This window comes from Papilio xuthus, unplaced genomic scaffold (assembly GCF_000836235.2).
Source record: "Papilio xuthus unplaced genomic scaffold, Pxut_1.1 DF826945.1, whole genome shotgun sequence".
In the NCBI taxonomy this organism is placed as follows: Eukaryota; Metazoa; Arthropoda; class Insecta; order Lepidoptera; family Papilionidae; genus Papilio; species Papilio xuthus.
Genome location: NW_013531704.1, coordinates 4,263,936 through 4,287,448, shown reverse-complemented (window position 1 = coordinate 4,287,448; position 23,513 = coordinate 4,263,936). Strand labels below are relative to the sequence as shown.

Genomic DNA, 23,513 nt, shown 5'->3' with positions numbered 1-23,513 from the left:
ACAAAATTATTTGGTTCCGTAAGCATTTTATAATGGCATTTTGTAAGCTGAAGAATGTTTTGTATATTATGGCACAAAAATAATCGCAATAGCAGCGCCTCGGTCACAGAGAGAGACATCTGAATTTGGCTATACAGTTATGAAAAAGGAGTAGTCCATGCAGTGACCTTTATACGGCATCTAAGAGTCCATGTCCAAGTATAAAAAAAATTAACATTACGAAAACGCTTTGTGGCGCTTTTGTGATCGACAGGGATTAAGCGCTAGTGCACTGTTATTATTTAGCTCGACTTACGCCCCGGCGGCGTCAGATAAATTTGTCGGTCTATAAATATTTTGAGGAAATATATACTAGCTGAAGTACATATTATATAAAATAGGATTGTGTCACAATGTTCGTTACCATACTCCTCCGAAACGGCTTGACTGATTTTTATGAAGTTTTATATGCATATTCAGTAAATCTGAGAATCGGCTACTGTTTATTTTTTAATCCCGTACAAACGGAGTCGCGGGCCACAGCTAGTTTTAAATAAAGATGAAGAAAAAGACCTACCAAAGTTAAAGAAATCCGATGCTAAAATAAAACATGCCTTTTAACTACACTATAAAACAAACGAGTTCCGATCAAGTGCAAGCTGAGGCTCAATATCACGAGTGCCCTGAGACAAGCCGAAGACAGGACAGGACGGTGTGGAGGCAGCTGGTCGACGCATCTGTAAATGCATATCAAAATGAGGATGACCAAAAGTAATGAAGTATGCGAAAAAGAAGATAAAACAAACTTATTATGGCAATGCTTATAAAACTAAAAAAAAAGATTGTAAGATTTCTGTTCTTGTTAAAAATTCTGCGCCTGTCGTTCTGGCGCTGTCATTGTCACCTGAATTCTACAATGACAGTTCTTTGTCAATTTGTTTTGTCAGTGTCAGACCAGCTTACAAATTGTAAAAGCCGGCCGGATTTGGTTTATCATTTTCAGTTGAATTTCCAATTTGGATATATATTTCATGAATTTTGTTTAACACTAAGAATAGCAAAAAAATGTCAAGAGACTTGGTCGTTCTCGCCCCCAATGGACGAAGGGTAAAAGTCCACTGCACCGCAGACACGAGTATTTTACAGGTTTGTTTGTTGTAAAATTTTTGCTAGTCATTGCATTACTTAGCTTTGCTATCTGAGTATTGTTTATAATTTAATATTTACACAAAAATGTTATTAACAAATTGTATTTTATTGTAATAAACTAGGTTTTAGAAGATGTTTGCGCCAAGCAAGGCTTTCAACCTACTGATTATGATCTAAAACATCATAAAACAATTCTTGATCTAACAACAACCATACGGTTTTGTAACTTACCGAATAAAGCTATGCTTGAACTAGTAGAGACTGAAAGGAAAAGAGTAGAAACTGATGTTACAATTGGGCTTATGTTGGATGATGGTAAATATTAAGACTTCACTTTTTGCATTTAAAACAAGGATTTTACATTCCTATTGTGTTCTTTTCATATTTTAATTTTAAGCACTATTTTAGTTTCCTTTTTTAATCTCAAATCTTTAGTTTTCTTAAATTTGTGCTTTGTCTGTCTGGAATGGGTTGAGTAAAACGATTTTTTTCGATTTTCGATAGTTGTTCCCATAGACTTTGGATTAATAAAGTTGTTTCTTTCTATTCCACTTTCATTCTTTGAAACCAAACAAAGAATAAGATGCAAAGATAAAGATCAAGTTGTTATGTGTATTTTACACTTAATTGTGCACCAAATAATTTTAATAAATACTATATAAAACTAAGAAAACTCTTCAATTATTAACACTGATTTTAACATTTAGTAGCTTTTTTACTATTATATAATTTTTAACAAAAGGGAAGGTCACATTAAATTGCAGGAGAAAGAAAAATGGGTGATTTCTCTCCAAGCACAACACTGTATGACATGGCTTTAACACTTGCACCTGAAAAATTGGAGTCTTTAGAACTTCCATCAATATTATACATGAGACAAGAAGTGACAGGCGTAGATGCACTAAAAGAGAAAACTTTACGACACTTAGGGCTTATCACTGGCCGAGCAATTTTGAGGTTGCTTAACAAAACAGAAGCAATGTAAGTGATTATTTTAACTATTAAATAATTTATATCTGCTTAAATTTCTGATTTTTCTATAAATGTAATTTATTATTAAAAATAACTCTAGGCAGGCAAATGTTTCAAGAGTTTATCGACGGCCTCAAACTGAGGAGCAAGTAGAGCCACAAAGAAACACAACATCATCCATAAATAAGCAAGAACTACTTCACAACAAAGAACCATCATTTCCAGGACCATCTGGTATTCAAAAGAAAAACAAAACGAATGCCTTTGATCCTGTTCAAGCTATAAAACAAGAACAACACAAAAATGAAGCCATCCCGCAAAAACTAAATGTTAGTGACAAAATTGAGGACATTAGTACTGTCCAAAAAATGGAAATAGACTCAGAAGATATAAATGTAACTGCAACATCTACAGCACATATTAATGAGAAGCCATTAGAAAGTCAGTTCTCACAAGAAAATTTAGAGCGTCGTTTAAAAATAGAAGAGGAAGTTGTGTTTGTGAGTCATGTTCATACTCTCTTATTTCACAATAGTGATCAGAAAATTTCATCCAAATTTTGGCATTGCCCATTTGGAATAAATAATTAAAATTGGTAAAATAATATCTCTGTTACACAGAAAATTAATATAAATAAAAATTAATATTGAAATTTCCGGATTTTAGCTAGGTGCCCAAAAGGCGATAGCTTTCTTGCCGCCAGATGATATGGAGGATGAGCTACAAGACTTGCCGGACGATTTTTATGATCTAACAATAGAAGAAGTACGCAAGATATACCATGACTTGCAACAACAAAGACTGCAACTTGAGAACATGCCCTTGTTGACATCCACACAAAAAGGAGAAATCGAAAGACAGGTTATTTAATGTTTCTATTGTTTCTCCATGGCACTATTTTTAAATGCTTTACTAAGATGATGTAATGCCAGTCTGGTTTTTAGAATACTTTATGATGTTATTCAAAAATATAAATACTTAATATTTCACATTTACTTTATTCTGGTTCCAGTCCTCAGAACAAAGACAGAATTCTTATAAAAATGCTGTAGTACGCATACAGTTTCCAGATCATATGATTTTACAAGGTATATTTGCGCCAACTGCAAAAATAGAAGATGTTAAAAATTTTGTAAAGGAACATTTACATCATCCAGAAAAACCATTTGTTATCTGTAAGTATAAAACTAATCCTAAACCACTGTTGGTTAGTAGTAATTTTTGAGTAAGTACTAAAATAAACTAAGACAGAAATTATGACATAACTTTTTAAAACAAAGCATTATAACTAAAGTTAACTATACTCAGTTCATGACTGTTCTACAATGAAGAAAAATATGATCTATCAATATAGAAAACTTCTTTATTTCAGTTACCACTCCTTTAAAAGAACCCCTAGATCCTTCTATGACCTTACTCGAAGCTAAATTTGTCCCTTGTGTTCTAATGCACTTCAAATGGACTGACGAAAACAGTGGAAGGCCTTATCTTAAAGAAGATATATATCTAAAGAAGACTTCAAGTGATGCTGCTAGTATTTTGGCGTCAAAATATCGGTGAGTATGAATTTATTAGTTGAGAAAATTACTTGAAAATTTGCTACTGTTCCAATCTAAACAAACTCAATGGAACTTAGGCCTTAGAATTTGACCTAAATTTTAAAACATTTTTGTTTGTGTAGAGCACCTACCAGAAAAGTAAAAGAAGAAACACCAAATCAATCCCAAAGAATGTCAGGTGCGCAGTCTTCTTCCACAAAGCAGAGCAAAGTTCCCAAATGGTTTAAAAAATGAGCCACCTCTAGGCACCTAGGCAATATTGTTGATATTCTATTGTATTAAGGAAGAGGCATGTTTGTATTGTAAAAAAACTTAATTCTTTATTTTGTAAAGTATAATAGTACACACTTTTAGGCAGTTGTAGTAAATGTATAAAATGAGAACTGTTATGATTTAATTTATATTTTGTAAACAAAAACCGTGTAATGAGTAACATAATTATGTAATAACTCTGAATATTTTAAAACAATTTCATAATTTCATCAAATGCTTCAAAAAGTCTCTGCAGTAATATAAAAATACATCATTATCTTGAAATATTTTATTTATGAAAATATAAAATTGAAAGTACAAAAATATAATGTATTATAATTTAATAAAAGATGGTAAAGCACCTAGTTTACATCTGCTTGGTTTGATCACATCGCAAGTTTGATTTTGTTCATCCTCTTGTGTGTCAGTCTTAAAGTATCTACAGTTGACATCCTCCTTGTCCTGGTCGCATTCAGTTTCTGACACTGATTTCTTTGTTTCTGCAGGTTTTTTAGGAACTGGCTTAACTTTAACCTTCTTAGGCACTGCAATTGGACTTGAACATGTAAAATGACGCTGCCGGTTCATGTTTTGTTTGATAGCTGACTTCACTTCCTTATTCACATGTCTGTAGATACATTTGTCACCATTCTCACAATAACCTTTCAAAAAATCATTGCACAATTTTGTTTTATTGTTTAACTTAACATGCAAATAGGGACAGTTAATTTTATTACAATTTCCATTTAAATAAAAATAGCAAGTCGGCATCTTTTTCGCGCTCAATTCATGTGATAAGGGACAATTTGGATCGTGGCAAATACCTTTAAGAAATTTTCGACAAATCGACACATGTTTTTTATCGTGTAAAAATTCACAATTTCCCTGAATGTTCCTCAAACATTTTCCATATTTAGTAAATAACGGACAAGGTATGTTGTTCTTTTTAAATCTTCTTGCAATTGTTTTTCTATTGACTGATAGATTTGGGCTGAACAAAGTTTTCTTAGCTTTAGGAACTTTTATACTTGTTTTTACTTCAATGGACTTTCTTATGATGGGTGTTTGTTTGCTAATTGTGTAAGTTCTATTAACACTAGAGTTTTGATATGTATTTTTTATTAAATAGTTGTACTTTGATAATGACTGATTTCTGTATGGTGTTTGTAATTTAATTTCTGGCTTTTTGGGTTGCTGTTCTATAATTTTATTCTTAATTAAACTTAATTGCATGGTTTTGTACTTGCTTATTTTAACTGTGGTGGTCCTCTTAATTGTTTCAACGTTGGCAGTGCATTTATCATTTTTACGGACCAATGTATATCGTGACTTAGTTATAGCAGGTGAATACTTTGTCTCTGGATTTTCTTTTATATTTTGAAGGGGCGCAATTTGTTCATTAAAATTGGTTGAATTCTCAATATCATTTTGAATAAAAAGCGGGGGCTCGTAATATAAACTAGGTGCAGGTTCAAAATTATTCGCAAAATTATTAGGTCGTATAAAATTAGGGTTGACAAATATTCGTCTTTTCGTTGAATTCAATGTTTGATCGAAATTACTTCGTAAATCTACTTGGGAAAAGTAAGGATTAACAAGCATGTTGTTTTGCATTGCGTTTACAAGAATTCTTTGATTAAAATTAGGGTTTATGTAAACTTTTTTAAGATTTCGTTCCATTGGAGTACAATATTATTCTAATGAATATTGATAAAACTTATTGCCACTTTTGCAATACACTTTGTCTATGAGAACTGATTCGATTTTTTTCACAACTTCAGCACTAATCACTTCATTTGCATTATCCAACAAAGTTTCAAGTTTTTCTTTATGGTCACCCTTCATCCAGAGTAAACTTATATGAAACGACGGATCCTGCAATAAATATTAAACATTTGACATAATTCTATGTAACATTATTTAAGAGAAAAAAATTATGCAAATATAGTTTTTGGTCTAAAATACACAGTGGATTGAATAAATGTTATGGATAAAATTTCATCTTAACTATCATAATTATTTTACATTAAAAAAGTGATGTTTGCCTTACTTCATAAAATTTTTCTAATTTAAATTCCCCAAGTACTGCATCTACTTTCTTGACAAGAGAATTTAAACTCTTCACACTAAAGTAGTCAGCTTTAAGAACAATGAATGTCCGAGTCTTCTCGTCATTACACAAAACCTCAATGTTGTCAAAACCTAAATAAAATCTGAAAAAAAAAAGAATTTTGGTCACAACACTAAACCCATTGCATGTAAATTTTTTCAACTTAACTTTTGCTAATATGTGTTGCATAAACACAAAACAAGCTTTGGGATTTGGCTTAACCCCTTAGTAATATCATTATCATCAAAATAGTTTTGTGGTGTTTATACATGATTCAATAATATTATCAGAAACATATAAATAGAATTACCTCTCAATATCACAAAGAACTTCTTTTAAACTTTGAGTAAATGGGACAATGGTATGATAATTCAGAACCACTGTTTTAGATAAGCTAAGGTGAAAATCATCACAGAGATTCAACAAGTTTTTCACTTCCAATAACAAAGTTTGTAACTTAGTTGCAAAGTTCAGTAATGACCCTTCATCTTGATCTAAAATAATAAATTGGTTATAATGCAAACTGAACATAATATTTTTACAAAACGCTACACTAAGGTATAGTAATTCCAGTTTTTGCACCAACCAAAGGGCTGTATCTATTGACCTTAAAAAAGTTATCAATCAAACTAAAAAAAAAATTTATTCTTAAATTATAAGGTACATACTTTTAATTGATGGAGGTGTGAACACACAGAGATAGATCCTCTATTTGTTCTCTCTATCAATTACAGTTTTGTTCTTTCAATTTCCATCCTTTACTCATAGAAAAGGGTGAGAAGAAAAAGGGGATCTCAAGCACACACACTCATCAGATGAAACATGGAATTGCTACCATTTCATGCCTTTCTTCTGTGTGGTTGTGGTATTACACTGCATGAGCCAAGATGTGCATGCAACAGATGTTGTTGCTGCCGTCCAACACATACTTGTCATGCGTTGCAGCTATAATGTGAACTTACATGTGATTTTTATACAATGAAACTATTTTGACCAACAAATGTTTACATCTGATAAATTAATATTAAAACATTTAATCTATGTAATAATAAAGAAACGTACATTTTATATAAACAAAGGTTGCCCAATTTCCTCTCACATGTGGAAAGCTCCTCACGCGGCCATTATGAAGATTAGGATTATCTGTATACTGTTCAACTGGGACTGCTGGAATGTGGCTAAGATTTGGCACAGGTAACTTTTCAGGTCTGCAACAAATGTTCATATACAAGTAGAGTAGTAGAAGATTAAGAAAAAATACTGCTATGTTAAAATTATGTCACAGTGGAAAAAAAGTTTTAGTTAATAAACATTTTTATTTCATGTTTATATTTAGATTTTTAGTAAATATTGTAAGACCTGACATTTTACTGCATCAAGCCAGACAACAGATTCAAATTATTTTTGCTTTAAAAGTAGCACAAGCACACTATATATTACTAAATATAGTTTTTTAAATTATTTACAAATAAATTTGTTGCTGAAGTACCTATTAATTTACCGTACAACTTTAACGTAAATCGTGATACATATTAAAAACGACAGATGAAGTTTGTCTAAATGTGAAAGCCAATATGTGTAAAAGAACATTTACCTTTTTAACTTTGGTAGCTTATTGTCTACTTCACTCTCGTCAGATTCAGAATTATTTCCGTAATCACAAATATACAATAATCCAGACATTAGATTACATATGCATATTGCAGCTACACAACACAATTTTCATATGTGTTAACTTTATATATAAATATTACACCACTCTCTTTGAGTGCTGCAGGACAAAATAAGAAACTGCTTAAATCTGCAAATAAAATGATTTACATTGAATCCACACATTAAATTATTAGTATAATAGAAGGAAATCGAGACAATAAAATCTGACAAAATCAGGTTTGACAGTTTGACAACTTCAAGCTCAATCATAGAGTAAACCAAAGAATAAAATATTCTGTTTAAGTGCTAATCATCAAAAAAAAACCTTTATAGACTCTTTGCCTTGTTTTAAAAGAAAGCGGCGAACGTGGCACATATCTTTATTCATCGGCAAAGCCATAATTCCATAACTAGAAGCAAGTATAAAACTATTCTATTCTTAATTTTCTATCTGAGTCTCACTAGAATCGTCTGGCTTACGGCCTTTGGTCCATGGCCCAAATTAGGCGGCCAAAGAGTATAATATATATATATATAAATGTAGGCGGCCTTAGCTTATGGCAGTTTTTTTTTACATTGACAGGTGTTCGCCTTCAAGTGATTATCAACAACATACATACTTATTATACTCTTTGATCAACAATCCTTCCAACGTGAACGAGTGTGATAAAATTAACTGATAAAGGTGGATCAAAGACAAATGGACATTGACCGGTATAATAGGTATTTAATTAGTTGTTAATATCATGTGGTACTATGTTAAAACTTTACAGTAGCAAAGCATTACCTATATATCATATAACTAATAAGTTAAAGTTGAAGTGTTTATTTTCTTTTTAGATAATAACAAGTAACTGTTGGTAGTTATTTTGTGATGTTGAGTTACAAGAGAATTATTACAAATATTAATAAAATGACTTCGTTACATCAACATTTTACAAGCGCAAATTTTCATTCAGCCAGATTAAAAGGAAAAGTAGCTATTGTTACAGCATCTTCTGAAGGGTAAGTGACATTGTTTGAGTTTATGCCATTTTTTAAAGGCACATGAAACTAGTGTTGCGCATGAAAAATTTTATCTATGTACATTGTATAAAAAGTTGCATTTGTTTGAGAGATCAAAGGTCAGTACTTCATATTTTTCCACATTTTCTAAATGGAGCTTTTTTAACTGTTTTATCTTTATTGAAATTTTTGCAAATTGTCCTTATTTATTCTATAAAAATCGTAACTTTTTAAGCAATTACATTTTAATAAATTGTATTATTCCCAGTATGACACATTGACTAATGCAATGACTATTTATTCTTATTTTCATTTAAAAGCTATTTTCTGAATCATATTCACAGTCCTAATACTTTAAAAGTAATTTTATTAAAAAAAATCAAATAATTACAGTAGATTTTGTAATTTGCTCTCCTAAAAGCTGTCAAACACCGTAATTGCATTGCATTGGCAACACAACACTAGATGAAACCCAGCAAGCAGTTAGTAAGATTAAGGGTGATACTGCTATACATTCAAAACTGCAATATCACATTTATTTTTATTATATGTAGGTAAAATATTACTGATATTTTAGTATTGGTTTTTCAATTGCAAAACGATTGGGAAATGAAGGAGCTTCTGTTATAATAAGTAGCCGAAAGGAAGAAAATGTAAAGAAAGCAACGGAGAGTTTACGCAATGAGGGTATTAATGTTGAAGGTATTGTTTGCCACGTCAGTAATGCAGAACACAGAAAACTCTTATTTGAAACTGTACGTAGCAAAATACTTATGATAATTTATTTTATTCAAAATGATAAAAAAATGTAAATATTCTTGCTAGTTTCCTTCTACAGTACCTTATGTAGCTCAGCAAGGGCATTGCCAGTGGAGGTAAGGAAGGAAAGCTTGTGTTAAGAAGCATAAACATTTGAATAAAAAAATATATATTCAATCAGCCCCCTCCCCCTTCCCCGCAGATATTAGCTGGCTATATCTCTCTTAGCTCAGGACAACTGAGTTAATCAAATCTTAACATAAAGAGTACAGAAAAGCTATTGGACAAAATATTAAATAATTGTCTTATCATCTATGTTGCAGGCAAAATCTAAATTTGGGGGTTTTGATATTGTTGTGTCTAATGCTGCTGTTAATCCATCTGTATCACCAATTTTAGAAGTGAGTAGTATTAAAATTAACATATTATATACCTATGTAATATGTAAATCAATCTAAGTAAAATGTGTTGATACTTATAAACTAAATGTGTGAATATTGATATCATTCATCAATACATGTGCAGAAAGTATTTTTATCGTTTTTTATTTGTTCCTAGACAGAAGAAGAAGTATGGAATAAGATATTTGATGTCAATGTTAAAAGTGCTTGGTTATTAGCCAAAGAAGCTTATCCAGAATTGATAAAAAGAGGCGGAGGAAGTATTGTATTTGTTGCATCTATTGCAGCTTACCAACCAATGGAAGTGAGTGTTTACAAGTCAATATTGTATACAAATGTAAATAGAATGTAAGAAATATAAGAAATAACAGGCCAAAGAGAGCAATTCTAAGCCACACTGGCTATGATGTTCAAATTTAAATCTATAATATTGAATACAATTTTCAGTATGGTTGTATTAAAATTATTTTTATTTCATAGCCTTTAGGTGCATACAGTGTTAGCAAGACCACGCTGCTTGGATTGACAAAGGCAATTGCATCTGAAATTGTGCATGATAACATAAGAGTGAACTGTGTGGCGCCAGGAATTGTTGCAACAAAATTTGCTTCAGCTGTAAGTTGTACCTAACAATACATATTTACTCACTAATAAAGAAATAATTTTAAACTCCGTGTTTTTTAGATGTACATTTTATTTAGTGTACTTCTTAAAACTATTAGGATTATGTAGTAAGTGTTCCGGCTCGAAGGACCATTTAAAAAATTAACCTATACCAGTAGAAATTTATACATATTATATAAATGAATTTCAGATAACAACTTCTGAAGCAGGCAAAGACAAGTCTTTATCAATAGTGCCAATGAAAAGATTTGGGAAACCTGATGAGATTGCGAGTGCTGTGGCATTTTTAGTTTCCGATGACGCCAGTTATATCACTGGGGAAACATTGGTTGTGGCAGGTGGAGCTTATGCACATCTTTAACTATAAGGACAATTTTTTATAACTTTTATATTCTAATTTTAATTTGTTAATGAATATATTAAATTGTGGTGGTCTTTATGTACAGTAATAATTAAGGTTTAGGAACATGAACCAACATTTATGATCTTAATTTGATATTTATATTGTTATATGTTATATTGGGTGTACATGTATTTAAAACTGTTACAGGTTTTGTTTTTATTTTTCCTTGATCATTTCATTAATAAATGAAAAAAGTGGTTAAGAAGATTTTAAATATTGCCATTTGAAAGGATTTTTGAGATTGGGAACCTATAGTTTTAAAATAAAGGAAATGCTTGCCATTACAAGTGAAATTGTATATTTAATAATATCTATTGTGGCAATCAATGGAGGAGGCCTATGTTCAGCAATGGACGAATCCACACTGACGATGATGATGATGATTACTATAAAAGCTCCGCTTCCAAGAGTCCGTTTTTTTGTATCATTTTTTTTATGCTACAATCAGGACTAGCTTATACTAAAAGTATTTCTCTGTGCAAAAAATTATTAGATCTAGAACTGCAATATACATATTTATATCACTTAATCTATTTCATCATCATCAGAATCAAGTATTTCCGATTTGTTTATTCCTATTGATTTCAAAATATTGCTTGTTGGTCCTGATAAGCCTTCTTCCTTCATACTATTAACTAAATTTGATAAAATGGTTGCGTCATCTCTTAAGTTTGTTTGTTTACCTCCACATATTTTAGATGCAAGTTCTTTATCAAGCTGTTGCTGGACAACATTGTTTTCATCTTGAGATTCTGTTTCACTAAAATCACTACAGTCTTCATCACTATCATTTAGTGTTACAACATCCAACATTTGTTTAAGTGATGAGAAGAACTCATCAGAATTAAATTGGATGTGATCATTTACTATGCATGTATTTTCATTATCTTCAATTCCTTCATAATCCGATCTTTGAGAGAGAAATTTAGACAAACCAGATGTGACAACGCTAGGTTTTATAAGGTCATCAGAATGTACCTGCTTTTTGTAGTTTTGATTCAATAAATCATCTAATTCATCAGGATTTACATTTAACCAATTGTCACTTTTTTCCTCAAACAAATATAAATTATTGTTTTGTGGCAATGATTCTTTAAGCGCTTTATATTCACTGGAAGACATAAGTTCTGCTATATTTTCATAAATATATGAAATGACTGGACTTTCTGTTTCTATGAAATATTCCTTTGCTTTTTCTAACAATAGATTGTAATCCTTTGAGCCTTCTATATTACCATTAAAGTAATTATTTTTATCTAAATTTTTTATATATTTAATATACTCTAAAGATGAAAACTTGTCTCTTTTTGATTGATTCATAATAACTTGAAAGCCAAAAGATAATTTGTAACCAATTTCATTTTTTTTGTTTCGTAACGAGACATTCCTATGACCAAAACTGTTTGGTGGCTTTGCATGTAAGAGCATTGCATATTGAAATTTTGTAAATTGTACACTCACATCAACGCAATTATCTAATTTAAGTATTTTACATTTTTTTGCATCAAAAACATCATGATTACAATAGATGTTAACAAGATGTGATATAAGATTAGGTCTCAGTATCAGTAATGCAGCAATGCCAACTGGAAGACTGACAGTTGCCATATGACACAAGTCTTTTATTCTATCAGGATAAGCTCCAATTTTTTCATGGATAGCATTTTCTATTTGTGTTGAGGCTTTTGTTTCTTCTGGATAATCCACTATCAGTTTTAGTGCATCAGTTATTTCTAGTGGTTCTTTAGGTTCTGCCAGAGTTGGAGGAATTAAGTGAACATGATTATTGTAAATGAATACCTGTAACAATATTTTAACAGTAATCAATGACGAGGAAATGCACAAAAAGTATTTAAAACATTTCATTTTGTTTATATTGATTTCATGTTAGATATTGTTAATCCTCTTAGAAGGTATTGGTTCATCAAATTATAAGATTACTTACTCTGTTCCGAGTTGTTTCAGGATTAGCCCAAGTAGGTAAATAATCTGCTGCTTCTATCAACAGAAAGTCTCCATCATTATCTTCTATCTGTACTATTAACCCATTGTGTATTTCTGTTAATTTGAATACTAAGTAAGCTATAAACCATTCATCTTCTATGTTGTCTCCAAAACATGTTGTGCTTAGAAGGTGTGATGGAATACCTACAATCAAAATAAAATTAATATTTTTTTATTTATATAATCGAGGGAATAAGGAATTCATACAATTATCAAATGATTTTACACATTTATAACACATCAACTATATGGAAAACTTACACAGCATCATTTTAAATACAAAATCAATGATAACAAGTTAAATTCTAATTCAACATTAGATCTAAATCGAGATTGCCTAGCATAAAGACTGACAGACCATTAATATTGAACCAACTTGTGGAGTCTTTAGGAGACATATTCAATGTTAGTAATTCATATTTATTACTATAAATTATTAATTTACCAGAATGGTAGCATGATCAATTAAAGTGTAAACTTTCAGCCACTGAAATCTTCGCATTTATTTTTTTAATATAAACATAATTAAATTGACAATATTTTACTTACAAGATTCAGTTATTAATAATGGTCGACAAATTTTAAAGTCATCTCGATGCCAAATGTATTCCTTGGACAATGCGTTAGCCGTTGCATTTAAAGTGTGACACAACTCGTCCCAATTAATATTCTCTTGTGAAGGCTTGAAGAAAAGGCACTGAACAGTATCCTCATACTTGATATCCATAATTTTAGTTAAAAAAACATATTTAATTATTTATACGTTTTGAATTGATCTTTTCCAAGCAAATGATTTGCAACTTATGACCCGAGTTCTCGTGGTAATTTCTTACTGTTTAAACTGATACATCCAAACACAAAAACACATGTCCATTACATTTTTCATGTTATCTGTCATCTCATTGTCAAATACCTCTCATGCCGTAATTTTTTTTTGTTGTGTTCTTTGTTCAGGTAATAAGTCCATTAAGCCAACTAACCGTCGAACTTAAAACAAAGCAGTAATTAATAGTGCAAATATGGACAGTTATTCAAACTTCATTATTTTCCAATTCTCCATTTAAATATGTCATAATGTGAGCATTGAAGTTCTTATTTTATATACTCTTTGTAGATGTGGTACCCGCCATCCATATATATTCTTTGCCGCCATCACTCGCCATGTTTCAAATGTCAATGTCACAAAATGTTACATATCTATTGTTATCTATTTTGTATAACACAGTGTTGTAATTGTTTGTAATAGTATTGCCCCGCTTCTTCAAAAATGTGTACATTTTGTTTTATTTTTTTGTTCTTATCTCATTGCTCTAATTTATGTAAAAGTACAAAATAATGTATACGTGCCGTATCGAAATAATTGTTGTTAAATCACTAATAAGAAGGGTTGGAAATGGCTTTTAATGTTCGAAAGTTTTTTTATAAGTATGCAAAGTGGTTAGGGGCTACGGTTTTAACTACTTTTTTCATTCAAATTTTAATTTCAATCAGCCTATTTCCAACAGTTAACGACAATTTATTAAAAAAGTTTGGTCATACATCATTAGAGCGCCATGAATTTGGCGATGTATCTGCAAGGAAAATTATTAATGGATATTCGGATGATGAAGATATACATACTAAAACGTCGTCTCAAACTAAATCAACTCCGCATTTGAGAATTGAAGAATTAGATTTCAAACCTGCATGTGACATCAAAAGCAGAGAAGCTGTCTCTGCAATACATCGGGCTAAAACCCAAAGCTGTAAACAAGAAATTGTCAATAAGACTTGTCTAATACAAAATGGAAATTTTTATCCTACTAAGTTACCCAACAAATGTCCCTCAAATGGCATGACTTATGGGAAATACTATGGATGTTATTTAGATGAAAAAAAATTAAGAATATTGTCCAGTTTTTATGGAAATTATGCCACAACAAATTCACCAGAGTTTTGTGTAGATATATGCATGCAGGCTGGGTTTCCTTATGCTGGTGTACAATATGCGTAAGTAATTTAGATTTAAAATTGTAACTTTTGTTCCTTGTACATTTTTAATTCCAAATGGAGTGGAATAAGGATGTAATAAATTTATGAGCTTAGTTATTTGTTTATTTTTCAGTTCAGAATGTTTTTGTGGTGATGTTATACCCCCTGAATCTGCCAAAACAATGGAAGGATCATGCAATATGAAGTGTCCTGGTAATTCTACCAAGATTTGTGGAGGATATTTTACAATGAACATATATGAAACTGGATTAACAAGTATGATACATTTAAAAAAAACATCTATTGCATGAAAACAGTAGACTTAACTTTTGTTTTCTAGATTATAGACAAATGAAATTATATTAATATTGATTGTAGATGTATGAATGTGGAAGAGGCAAGAGAGGTATGCCAGGGCAGCACCAACTGGAAATTTTTTTGGCCGGCTCCATAACCCACAGCAAATTTGTAAAATTCGCCTGTAAATAAAATTTACTTTTCCATTTTTTTAGAATTTGTCCCCATTACACCAAAACTCTCAAGTAATGTGAAGGAATCAGTTCGAATTGTTTTCCTTTTGACCTTAAATGGGCGTGCATTGAGACAAGTTCATAGACTGATAAATGTACTTTATAGAAGTCATCACTATTTTTATATACATGTTGATAAAGTAAGTAACAATAATCACTTAAGTAGTAGTAGTAGTTACTGGGTTTCTTCCTAATAAAAACAAATTGAATGTGATCTTCATCAAAGTTGAATCATACATACAAATTGTGACATTGGTAAAACAAATGCACACACATGGACATGATGCACCTAAGACTATGTTGAGTTGGGCAAATATTTTTATCTAATTATTTATGTTTTGTTTTAGAGACAGGATTACATGCATCGTAAGTTATCTGCATTAGAGAAAAAATTTCAAAATGTAAGGTTGGCACCAAATCGGTATGCCACCATTTGGGGCGGAGCATCTTTATTGAAGATGCTTCTCTCTTCAATGAAAGATTTTATGTCCTTAGGTTGGCAGTGGGATTATGTTATTAATTTAAGCGAAAGTGATTTTCCCATTAAATCCCTGGAGGATTTGGAAACATTCCTGTCAGTTAATAAAGGTTTAAATTTTGTTAAATCTCATGGTCGTGAAGTACAAAGATTTATTAAAAAGCAAGGCTTGGATAAAACTTTTATTGAATGTGAAACTCACATGTGGCGTGTCGGCGAAAGAAAATTGCCACAAGGAATCATCATAGATGGAGGCAGTGATTGGATAGCCCTCTCACCTGAATTTGTTTCATATGTAGTTGGAAAACACGATGAATTATTGAGTGGCTTACATGTTATATTTCAACACACCTTATTACCAGCAGAGTCATTTTTCCACACAGTTTTAAGAAATTCTATATTTTGTAACACATATGTGGATAATAATCTTCATGTTACGAACTGGAAAAGGAAATTAGGTTGTAAATGTCAATATAAACATGTTGTTGATTGGTGTGGATGTTCACCGAATGACTTTAGGACGGAAGATTGGCCAAGAATTCAAAATACACTGAATCGTCAATTATTTTTTGCTCGGAAATTTGAACCTGTTATAAACCAAGAGGTTATAACAAGAGTAGAGCAATTAATAGGACTTACTGACCATTACCACATTAACAATCTAGAAGGATATTGGCAAAATATATATGACATAGAAGATTTGCCTGCTAGTACTGATGATACCTTATTGTCTCATGCTGGCAGCATTCTGCGTCAAAATGCCAAGATCTTACTGCAAGAAGATTGTACTATAGAACTTGGTGAGGTTCATGAAATAAATTTGTACAAGTATGCAGACGTATACAAAGGTAACTTAATTTTATACAAAGCTTTAATTGAGAATGAACATGAAGTTTTTATAGAAACTTGGTATAAACCAAAACATTATTTAGAAATCAATTCAAAAAGTCAATATAGTGATATTGTTAAAATATTTAAAGTTAGTTCAGATTATGATCAAAAAGAAATGACATTCAGAAATTTTGGTAGCATTTTAGGGCCACTGTCTGAACCAAGTTTAGTATATCAATTCTCTCTGATTGAAAAACTAACAGAGAATTTAACTGTTATATTATTAGATCCGGCAGGTATTATTGCCGAAGTCAATACAATATATAAAGAAGAAAACAATTTAACAAATTTTATCAAATTTAATGTGAAGACACCACTCTTGCCTGGTGTATGGAAAGTGACTTTGTTGGAACAAAATTATGTTCCAATAGCCATGACAAAATTCCTTGTAACTCCATTAGAATATTTTTCTGGTAAAGAAATGTCTCATCAAGAAACTAGTTTGATTCATAGTGGGTCAAGTAATTCATACAAAAACTATTCTCAAATAAAAGACATTGATTTATTGCCAAGTAAAAAGGATAGTTTATTGCTTCAAGATCTTGCATTTTCAAATATCAAAAGAATTGGACATGATCTAAGAGAGTGGATTGATAGCTTAAACGTCGTATTTTATGATATACTAGGATCTTGTTTAAGTGGTGACAATTTTAAAGATAAACTAATATGTGGAAAGAATACATTTCGAGACTGTGTTTCAACTGACTGGAGTTCCTTATCACCAGACCCTAAAGGGACAATTGGTAAATTAAATCTACGAACTGGTCGCTTAGAAAGAATTTGACAACAGATTTATTTATTTATGTTGTTATATTTTATTATTCTCTGCAAAGTTTTATCATTGGTAAATCAGAAACCATTTGTACATTTTCCAATCACGCACTTTATTTTAATAAGTTTACTACAGAAACAATGAACAATAATTCAGACTAGTCTTTTAAAATTAAGAATAGTTTTAGAACGAAGAATGTGTTGTATGCCGAAAATAGTTTCGTTTTTTTTATTTTAGAAAATAAGTAAAAAAGTATTGTAAAGTAAAAATTTACCAATGTTGTAAGTGTATATGTACATATTAAATGGGTATTGCGACAACTATTCTCTTTCTTTTTTTTATCCTCATTTACATTATTGTAAAACCTACGTGAGAACGATCGAAATTTGCGAGAGGCAGATCATCAATTATCGAATACTGCGGTTGGCGGATATAACTTAATACTGTGATACAAGGGTTTAAACAGGCCAATGTTGAAACTTGAAAAATCTTCCCCATCTCCTTTAACGTTTAAGGCCAGCGATAATAGCGCCACCTAGGTTTAGGCTTAATTTTAGGAAGCAGCTGTTTAAACTATTTTTGTAAAAATAAAAATGAAACGTGAAATTGAATGTACACACACAAGTGTGCATATTTAAAAATCCTTGTATATGTAGGTTAGGTTATCTATATTTATTTAACAAAAAAAAGAGATATTTGCGCGATTGTTCTTGTCTCGTAAAAGGTAAAGGCGCCAAGACCCCAGCCCCAAAGGAGGACAAAATATAACGTCAAATGTTAATAATATAGATGTCAATGTCAAGCGAGATTTTTAACGGCGCTGTGCAATTTGCTCTTAAATCATTAAATAATCGAATTATAAACTATTTTTGTTTAGGATGGATATAGTCGAAAGTATTAACACGGATAAAGCATACATAAAATGTAAATTAATAGTGAAAAAATGGGAAAGAGACTTTAAACTTAAACATGCACGAACTCCCTCCAAATTTGATATCAAGGAAGCACCGTCTAATATAAAATATGCATATAAAAAGTACTTTCACTTAAAAAGCGAGGCACTTGAAAATTCGTTATCTATTTGTGAAGTTGAAACAGACGAAATTGGATCTCCTGAAATTAAACACCTTGACTTTGTGACAGAAGTTAGACCTGTTGATCAAGAACTGCTGTTGCCGGCTCTTCCGAGCGGTCAAGAAATCGAGCAGTTGTTGACGGCTTCGAAATCGCAGAAAGCTGTAACATCTCAAAGCCCATTTATCGAAAATCTTTCTAAAAAATTATTTCAGAATAGAAAGTTTTCAATAAGAAATCCTAGGAAGTTTTGTCAAGTGAAATCTCAGTCGCAGCCGCTTGATGATAATGAAGTATCTAGAAACAATAAGGAAAATTTATTTAGTGATATATGTGATAGTAAAATAATAGATAGTGATGCATTAAAATATTCTGACTCTTGTGATATTTTACAAAATAATTCTGCTATAGAGGCTAAAACTGTCAATAAGAAATATCAAGGTAATATACATTTCACAGGTAATGTTTCCATTGATAACTTAAAAACCACTTCAATACGTCAAATCAATACAGAATGGTTGGAAAGAGCTAGTGGGCTAAATAATGAGTTTAGTATGGTAGAAAACAAAGTTCCGAAAGAAACTTCTGTAGTAGAAAAATTTGGTTTAAGCAATATATCATTGTCTAACACCACTGAAAAAACTTGTGACTTTATAGAAAATAGTGAATCTGAAGAGGAAGACGTAATTAAAAAACTTAAGCCTGCCCTTAAAAAGAGAAAAACAGAAAATTGTGACAGTACGGCTGACTTAAATGACAGGCATAAAGAACATACTGAGATTAATGAATTAGATTTTAATGTAGAGAAAAAGAATGTTAGTAGACAAAGAGCTAAAAATATTAAGAAAACATTACCTCAAGAAACTCACGGCATTGAGGAAAGCCCACCTGATATAAGAGAATTTTTGCCATTTGGTATGGACCAAGAAGTTATGCCTCTAGCAACTAAAGTACATGAACTTTTAGATGCAATAAAACCACCTCAAGAAACATCCACAAATAATGCTGAAAAGGCCTTTGATAAATTGGAGTCAAAAATTTTGAGCGGAACAATTAATGATAACTTTGTTAAGATAAATATAGAAAAAAAAGTTTTTGTCAGAGGACGTAAAAATTTTAATTATTCTAAATACAAAAAGAAACAATGGAAAGATAAAAAAGCTTTGCATGCTGGAATGGAATTCCCAGAATCTGGAAAAGTAACTTGCTTCAAATGCGGTAATACAGGCCACATGGCTAGATATTGCAGAGCTCACAAAGAAAGCTCTCTTTTGCCATTAGAAAATAGTTCTGATGATGTAATACCCACTTTAGAAGATATGAAGAAAATTGTTCAAAAAGAGGGTACTTGTGAAGAAACAATAGAGGAGGAATTGAGCACTTGTGTATATTCATCTAGTCAGATTCCAGATGATTTTATAAAATTATTAAAAGAGACACCCATAACAGAATCAAATAACAATATTCATCCTATATTAACAGAAGAATGTATGGCAACTGAGGAGCTGTATAAATCTCTGCAGATGTTTGGTCATCAATCATTTCGTCCAGGGCAAGAACAAGCAATTATGCGGATCTTATGTGGCAAGTCAACATTACTAATTTTGTCAACAGGAAGTGGAAAATCCCTGTGCTACCAGTTACCTGCTTATATTTATAGTCAACATTACAAATGCATCACTTTGGTTATATCACCACTTGTGTCATTAATGGAAGATCAAGTATTAAGTATGCCTGATTTCCTTAAAGCAGGATGCTTGCATACAAATCAACCACCAACGCAAAGGCGTAAGATCACGGAATTATTAAAAAAGGGCGAAATAAATATTCTTCTTATATCACCAGAAGCATTGATATCTGGAGACTCATCTAATGGTTTTGCAGGTCTTTTTAAATCATTACCAAAAATAGCATTTGCGTGTATTGATGAAGCTCACTGCGTTTCACAATGGAGCCACAACTTCAGACCTAGTTATTTAATGATTTGTCGTATTTTAAGAGAAAAGTTAAATGTTAAATGTATTCTTGGGTTAACAGCAACTGCCAGTCAGTCTACTATTAAAAGTGTTATAGACCACATTCATATCCCTGATGGTGTAAATGGTGTTGTGGAAAACCCTTCTCTCCCAGATAATCTTCATCTGTCTACATCCTTTGAAAAAGATAAGGACAGGGCACTTGTAACATTTCTTAATTCTGACAAAATAATTGATTTTAATTCAATAATTGTATATTGCATAAGAAGAAATGAATGTGAAAGGGTTGCAGCAGTTTTACGCTCCTGTTTATCTCAACCTGGAAAAATTAATATGGAGAAGGCTAGTAAGAAAAGAAAAAGGATGTCATACATTGCTGAAGCGTATCATGCAGGCATGACAGCTGCACAACGGAAGAAAATTCAAAAACATTTCATGGATGGAACTTTGAAAATTATTGTTGCCACAGTTGCTTTTGGTATGGGTATAAACAAATCAAATATAAGATGCATTATTCATTACAACATGCCGGCTAGTTTTGAATCTTATGTACAAGAAGTTGGCAGAGCAGGGCGAGATGGGTTGCCAGCTTTTTGCCATGTGTTTATTAACAACAGTAGCAATGATAAAAATGAATTATTAAAACATATTTATGCAAATTCAGTGGATAGGCCTGTAATTAGACGATTACTCCAAAAAGTTTTTGTATCATGTCAATGTCCTAAAGCAACCAACTCAAGATGTAAAGGCCATGAAGTTGGAATACCAATTGATAGCACTGTTGAAGAGTTAGATATGCCTTCAGAGAACATTGCAACATTATTATGTTATGTCGAGTTGCACCCCAAACATTATATAAAAGTATTAAATAATGCGTATACTATGTGTAAAATAATGTCATATGGTGGTCCACAAAAAATATTAGAAGCAGCAAAAACTTGTCCTCCTCTTGCAATGGCTTATCTCATTGAAAGTAAAAAGGATCCAAATATAACAAAGAGTAATGTTTTAGAGTTTAATGTTATAGAAGCTGCTGCCGCTATCGGTTGGGAAAGTGGCATGACTAAATATCAATTAAAAAATTTGGAATGGAAAACAATTGATGGCCTAACAAAAAGATCTGAACTTAAAGTTGAATTCAATACTCTAGGTTTTAGAATAAAAGCTCAAGGTGACCTATCGGCAGCGGAACTTGACAATATTTTAGATGACTTACACAAATCTGTCCAAAATCAAGAAGAAACAAGTTTATACCAACTTGAAGAAATTGATAAAGCATTTCGCCAGATCTGTAATTACTCTGTAGAAAATAGTAATTTCTCTGAAGAAACTTTACAAGAAAAATCAAATGAATTAAAGTCTATCATAAGACATTATTTTGCAAGAGAAAATGACCTCCCAACAAACATTGAATTGCCCAAACGACCAATAGACATTGATAACGCTGTTAGTGACATACGCGCATTGATAGCTATTTATAAAGATTGCAAATTTACAGGAAGAAGTATAGCTAGAATATTTCAAGGAATATCATCACCAAATTTTCCAGCTCTAGTATGGGGTAAATGTAAGTTTTGGAGATCTCACATACATGAAGATTTTCATGGTCTAACTAAATTAGCTACACAACAAATAATTCAAATGAAATAAGTTCGGTTAAACTTAAATCTGTTTATGGACAATTATTCAAATGTAATCAAATTGAAAAAAAATATATTATTATTTTTTATTTAACTTTCGTTTTTCTGAAAATACAACAAAGGTAAGAAGAAGGTTGTTGTCAGACAAGAAGAGCTTCACTATTCAAATTTCACTTGCCCTCCACACAATCCCATAACCACAAAATTATATTATTGTAAACATTTTTTTTTAATTTACTGATTCTATATCTATTATACAAAATTAGTTTTGTGTAATTACCTAATGACTTACTTCAGATATATAATATATGTAGCTTTGTAATGTTGAGTAGTGTAGCAAGACACTTTTAGAAGGAATGAATCAAGGTAGGTAGTAGGGTTTGTAAAACAAAATTGTTTAGAAGATTAACATTCATTTATTTACAAAACAAAAAAAGGGAAAATGTAGACAAAATGAATCATAATAGTGTCACACTTGTCGTATTCCGGGTGGGTAATTAGTTAACGAGTTGGCGTTATCCCTTATTCAATAAATTATTATGATGCAGTATATCTTACACTGACATTCCCTTAAGGACAACATATTGTTCTATTCAGGTAATTATCATTATGCCTAGTAAAACTCGTTAGACATTATCATATAATACATTGTAATTAAAAACCACGTCTTAGCTCAAGTGTATAGTCTTGTTCAGGTACCGAGTAGTTTCAGACCCATTGGGGTTCTTTCCTCAAGTGAATTAAAATTTAAGTAACTGAAGAAGGACCCCTGATCCTGACGGGTCCGAAACTAGTTTGTACCGAAAACGCAATACACACGAGTTAAATTTTGTTTTTTAATCAATATGCCCAATATGAGATCATGCATTTATCAGTTTTCACAACATAACAGAGGCCAACAATATATATCATCCAAAATTTCTAAATAATTTGAGAAAGTGAGAAATTTGTGGTTGTTTTTTTTAATAATCTGGTATATTATGGATAAAATCCTTTTGTTTCTCGTATTTTATTGATTTATCATTAAATTATTATTTAATGATTTCATAACGTGGACGGAATAATTTTTAGTATGACTGATTTTTATTTTCATAGTTTTTTTTTTAATAATTAAGTTGAAATTGTTTTGTGTTGAACTTTGTTTAAAAAAATCCAAACCAATGATTTCGATTACTGTTCCCAGTTACAGATTTTCTTTGTATGACGATCTAATACCAAAAGAGTAGACAGAAATGTAGCCAAGTAAAGAATCTTAGCGTAAGATATACAAGAACATGTAGGTAAATAATCAAGTCTTTGTCTTGTTACTGA

The 23,513-nt window shown here is 31.2% G+C and overlaps 7 protein-coding genes across 7 annotated transcripts; 4 read left to right on the top strand and 3 right to left on the bottom strand.

The window, feature by feature from the left end:
* Window positions 1-901: 901 nt before the first annotated feature.
* Window positions 902-4,042, top strand: LOC106121332 (tether containing UBX domain for GLUT4). Its single transcript, XM_013316956.1, has 8 exons — window positions 902-1,125; window positions 1,251-1,443; window positions 1,893-2,109; window positions 2,201-2,600; window positions 2,767-2,961; window positions 3,113-3,275; window positions 3,473-3,656; window positions 3,782-4,042. The coding sequence occupies exons 1-8, from the start codon at window positions 1,045-1,047 to the stop codon at window positions 3,891-3,893; spliced, it is 1,545 nt and encodes a 514-aa protein (XP_013172410.1). The 5' UTR covers window positions 902-1,044; the 3' UTR covers window positions 3,894-4,042.
* Window positions 4,043-4,087: 45 nt separating this feature from the next.
* Window positions 4,088-5,602, bottom strand: ZC3H3 (zinc finger CCCH domain-containing protein 3). Its single transcript, XM_013316957.1, has one exon. It carries the CDS (start codon window positions 5,589-5,591, stop codon window positions 4,245-4,247), a length of 1,347 nt encoding a protein of 448 aa, XP_013172411.1. The 5' UTR covers window positions 5,592-5,602; the 3' UTR covers window positions 4,088-4,244.
* On the bottom strand, window positions 5,582-7,942 carry LOC106121334 (U6 snRNA phosphodiesterase). Its single transcript, XM_013316958.1, has 5 exons — window positions 7,616-7,942; window positions 7,084-7,229; window positions 6,332-6,515; window positions 5,962-6,124; window positions 5,582-5,786 (listed from the first exon to the last, which is right to left on the bottom strand). Exons 1-5 carry the CDS (start codon window positions 7,702-7,704, stop codon window positions 5,604-5,606), a joined length of 765 nt encoding a protein of 254 aa, XP_013172412.1. The 5' UTR covers window positions 7,705-7,942; the 3' UTR covers window positions 5,582-5,603.
* Window positions 7,943-8,287: 345 nt separating this feature from the next.
* Dhrs4 (Dehydrogenase/reductase 4) lies at window positions 8,288-11,010 on the top strand. The gene is made up of 7 exons (XM_013316700.1): window positions 8,288-8,397; window positions 8,515-8,679; window positions 9,257-9,434; window positions 9,762-9,839; window positions 9,997-10,143; window positions 10,320-10,454; window positions 10,654-11,010. The coding sequence occupies exons 2-7, from the start codon at window positions 8,549-8,551 to the stop codon at window positions 10,822-10,824; spliced, it is 840 nt and encodes a 279-aa protein (XP_013172154.1). The 5' UTR covers window positions 8,288-8,397; window positions 8,515-8,548; the 3' UTR covers window positions 10,825-11,010.
* Window positions 11,011-11,141: 131 nt separating this feature from the next.
* On the bottom strand, window positions 11,142-13,888 carry ecd (ecdysoneless cell cycle regulator). Its single transcript, XM_013316699.1, has 3 exons — window positions 13,420-13,888; window positions 12,812-13,014; window positions 11,142-12,666 (listed from the first exon to the last, which is right to left on the bottom strand). The coding sequence occupies exons 1-3, from the start codon at window positions 13,595-13,597 to the stop codon at window positions 11,392-11,394; spliced, it is 1,656 nt and encodes a 551-aa protein (XP_013172153.1). The 5' UTR covers window positions 13,598-13,888; the 3' UTR covers window positions 11,142-11,391.
* Window positions 13,889-14,061: 173 nt separating this feature from the next.
* Window positions 14,062-17,791, top strand: oxt (Xylosyltransferase oxt). The gene is made up of 4 exons (XM_013316697.1): window positions 14,062-14,859; window positions 14,975-15,117; window positions 15,354-15,511; window positions 15,719-17,791. The coding sequence occupies exons 1-4, from the start codon at window positions 14,264-14,266 to the stop codon at window positions 17,522-17,524; spliced, it is 2,703 nt and encodes a 900-aa protein (XP_013172151.1). The 5' UTR covers window positions 14,062-14,263; the 3' UTR covers window positions 17,525-17,791.
* A 349-nt stretch (window positions 17,792-18,140) lies between these two features.
* Window positions 18,141-22,296, top strand: RecQ4 (RecQ4 helicase). Its single transcript, XM_013316696.1, has one exon. It carries the CDS (start codon window positions 18,391-18,393, stop codon window positions 22,210-22,212), a length of 3,822 nt encoding a protein of 1,273 aa, XP_013172150.1. The 5' UTR covers window positions 18,141-18,390; the 3' UTR covers window positions 22,213-22,296.
* The last annotated feature ends 1,217 nt before the right edge of the window (window positions 22,297-23,513 follow it).

Coding starts and splice junctions, on each gene's coding strand:
- LOC106121332 (XM_013316956.1), top strand. CDS start 1,045: ATGTCAAGAGACTTGGTCGTTCTCGCCCCCAATGGACGAAGGGTAAAA. Junction 2,110..2,200: donor CTTAACAAAACAGAAGCAAT/GTAAGTGATTAT, acceptor AAATAACTCTAG/GCAGGCAAATGTTTCAAGAG. Junction 3,276..3,472: donor AGAAAAACCATTTGTTATCT/GTAAGTATAAAA, acceptor TCTTTATTTCAG/TTACCACTCCTTTAAAAGAA.
- ZC3H3 (XM_013316957.1), bottom strand. CDS start 5,591: ATGGAACGAAATCTTAAAAAAGTTTACATAAACCCTAATTTTAATCAA.
- LOC106121334 (XM_013316958.1), bottom strand. CDS start 7,704: ATGTCTGGATTATTGTATATTTGTGATTACGGAAATAATTCTGAATCT. Junction 6,516..7,083: donor AACCTTTGTTTATATAAAAT/GTACGTTTCTTT, acceptor TTATTATTTTAG/ATCAAGATGAAGGGTCATTA. Junction 6,125..6,331: donor GTTCTTTGTGATATTGAGAG/GTAATTCTATTT, acceptor TTTTTTTTTCAG/ATTTTATTTAGGTTTTGACA.
- Dhrs4 (XM_013316700.1), top strand. CDS start 8,549: ATGTTGAGTTACAAGAGAATTATTACAAATATTAATAAAATGACTTCG. Junction 9,840..9,996: donor CTGTATCACCAATTTTAGAA/GTGAGTAGTATT, acceptor ATTTGTTCCTAG/ACAGAAGAAGAAGTATGGAA. Junction 10,455..10,653: donor CAACAAAATTTGCTTCAGCT/GTAAGTTGTACC, acceptor AATGAATTTCAG/ATAACAACTTCTGAAGCAGG.
- ecd (XM_013316699.1), bottom strand. CDS start 13,597: ATGGATATCAAGTATGAGGATACTGTTCAGTGCCTTTTCTTCAAGCCT. Junction 13,015..13,419: donor ATTATTAATAACTGAATCTT/GTAAGTAAAATA, acceptor TTTTGATTGTAG/GTATTCCATCACACCTTCTA. Junction 12,667..12,811: donor CTGAAACAACTCGGAACAGA/GTAAGTAATCTT, acceptor ATATTGTTACAG/GTATTCATTTACAATAATCA.
- oxt (XM_013316697.1), top strand. CDS start 14,264: ATGGCTTTTAATGTTCGAAAGTTTTTTTATAAGTATGCAAAGTGGTTA. Junction 15,118..15,353: donor ATATGAAACTGGATTAACAA/GTATGATACATT, acceptor CCATTTTTTTAG/AATTTGTCCCCATTACACCA. Junction 15,512..15,718: donor TTTATATACATGTTGATAAA/GTAAGTAACAAT, acceptor GTTTTGTTTTAG/AGACAGGATTACATGCATCG.
- RecQ4 (XM_013316696.1), top strand. CDS start 18,391: ATGGATATAGTCGAAAGTATTAACACGGATAAAGCATACATAAAATGT.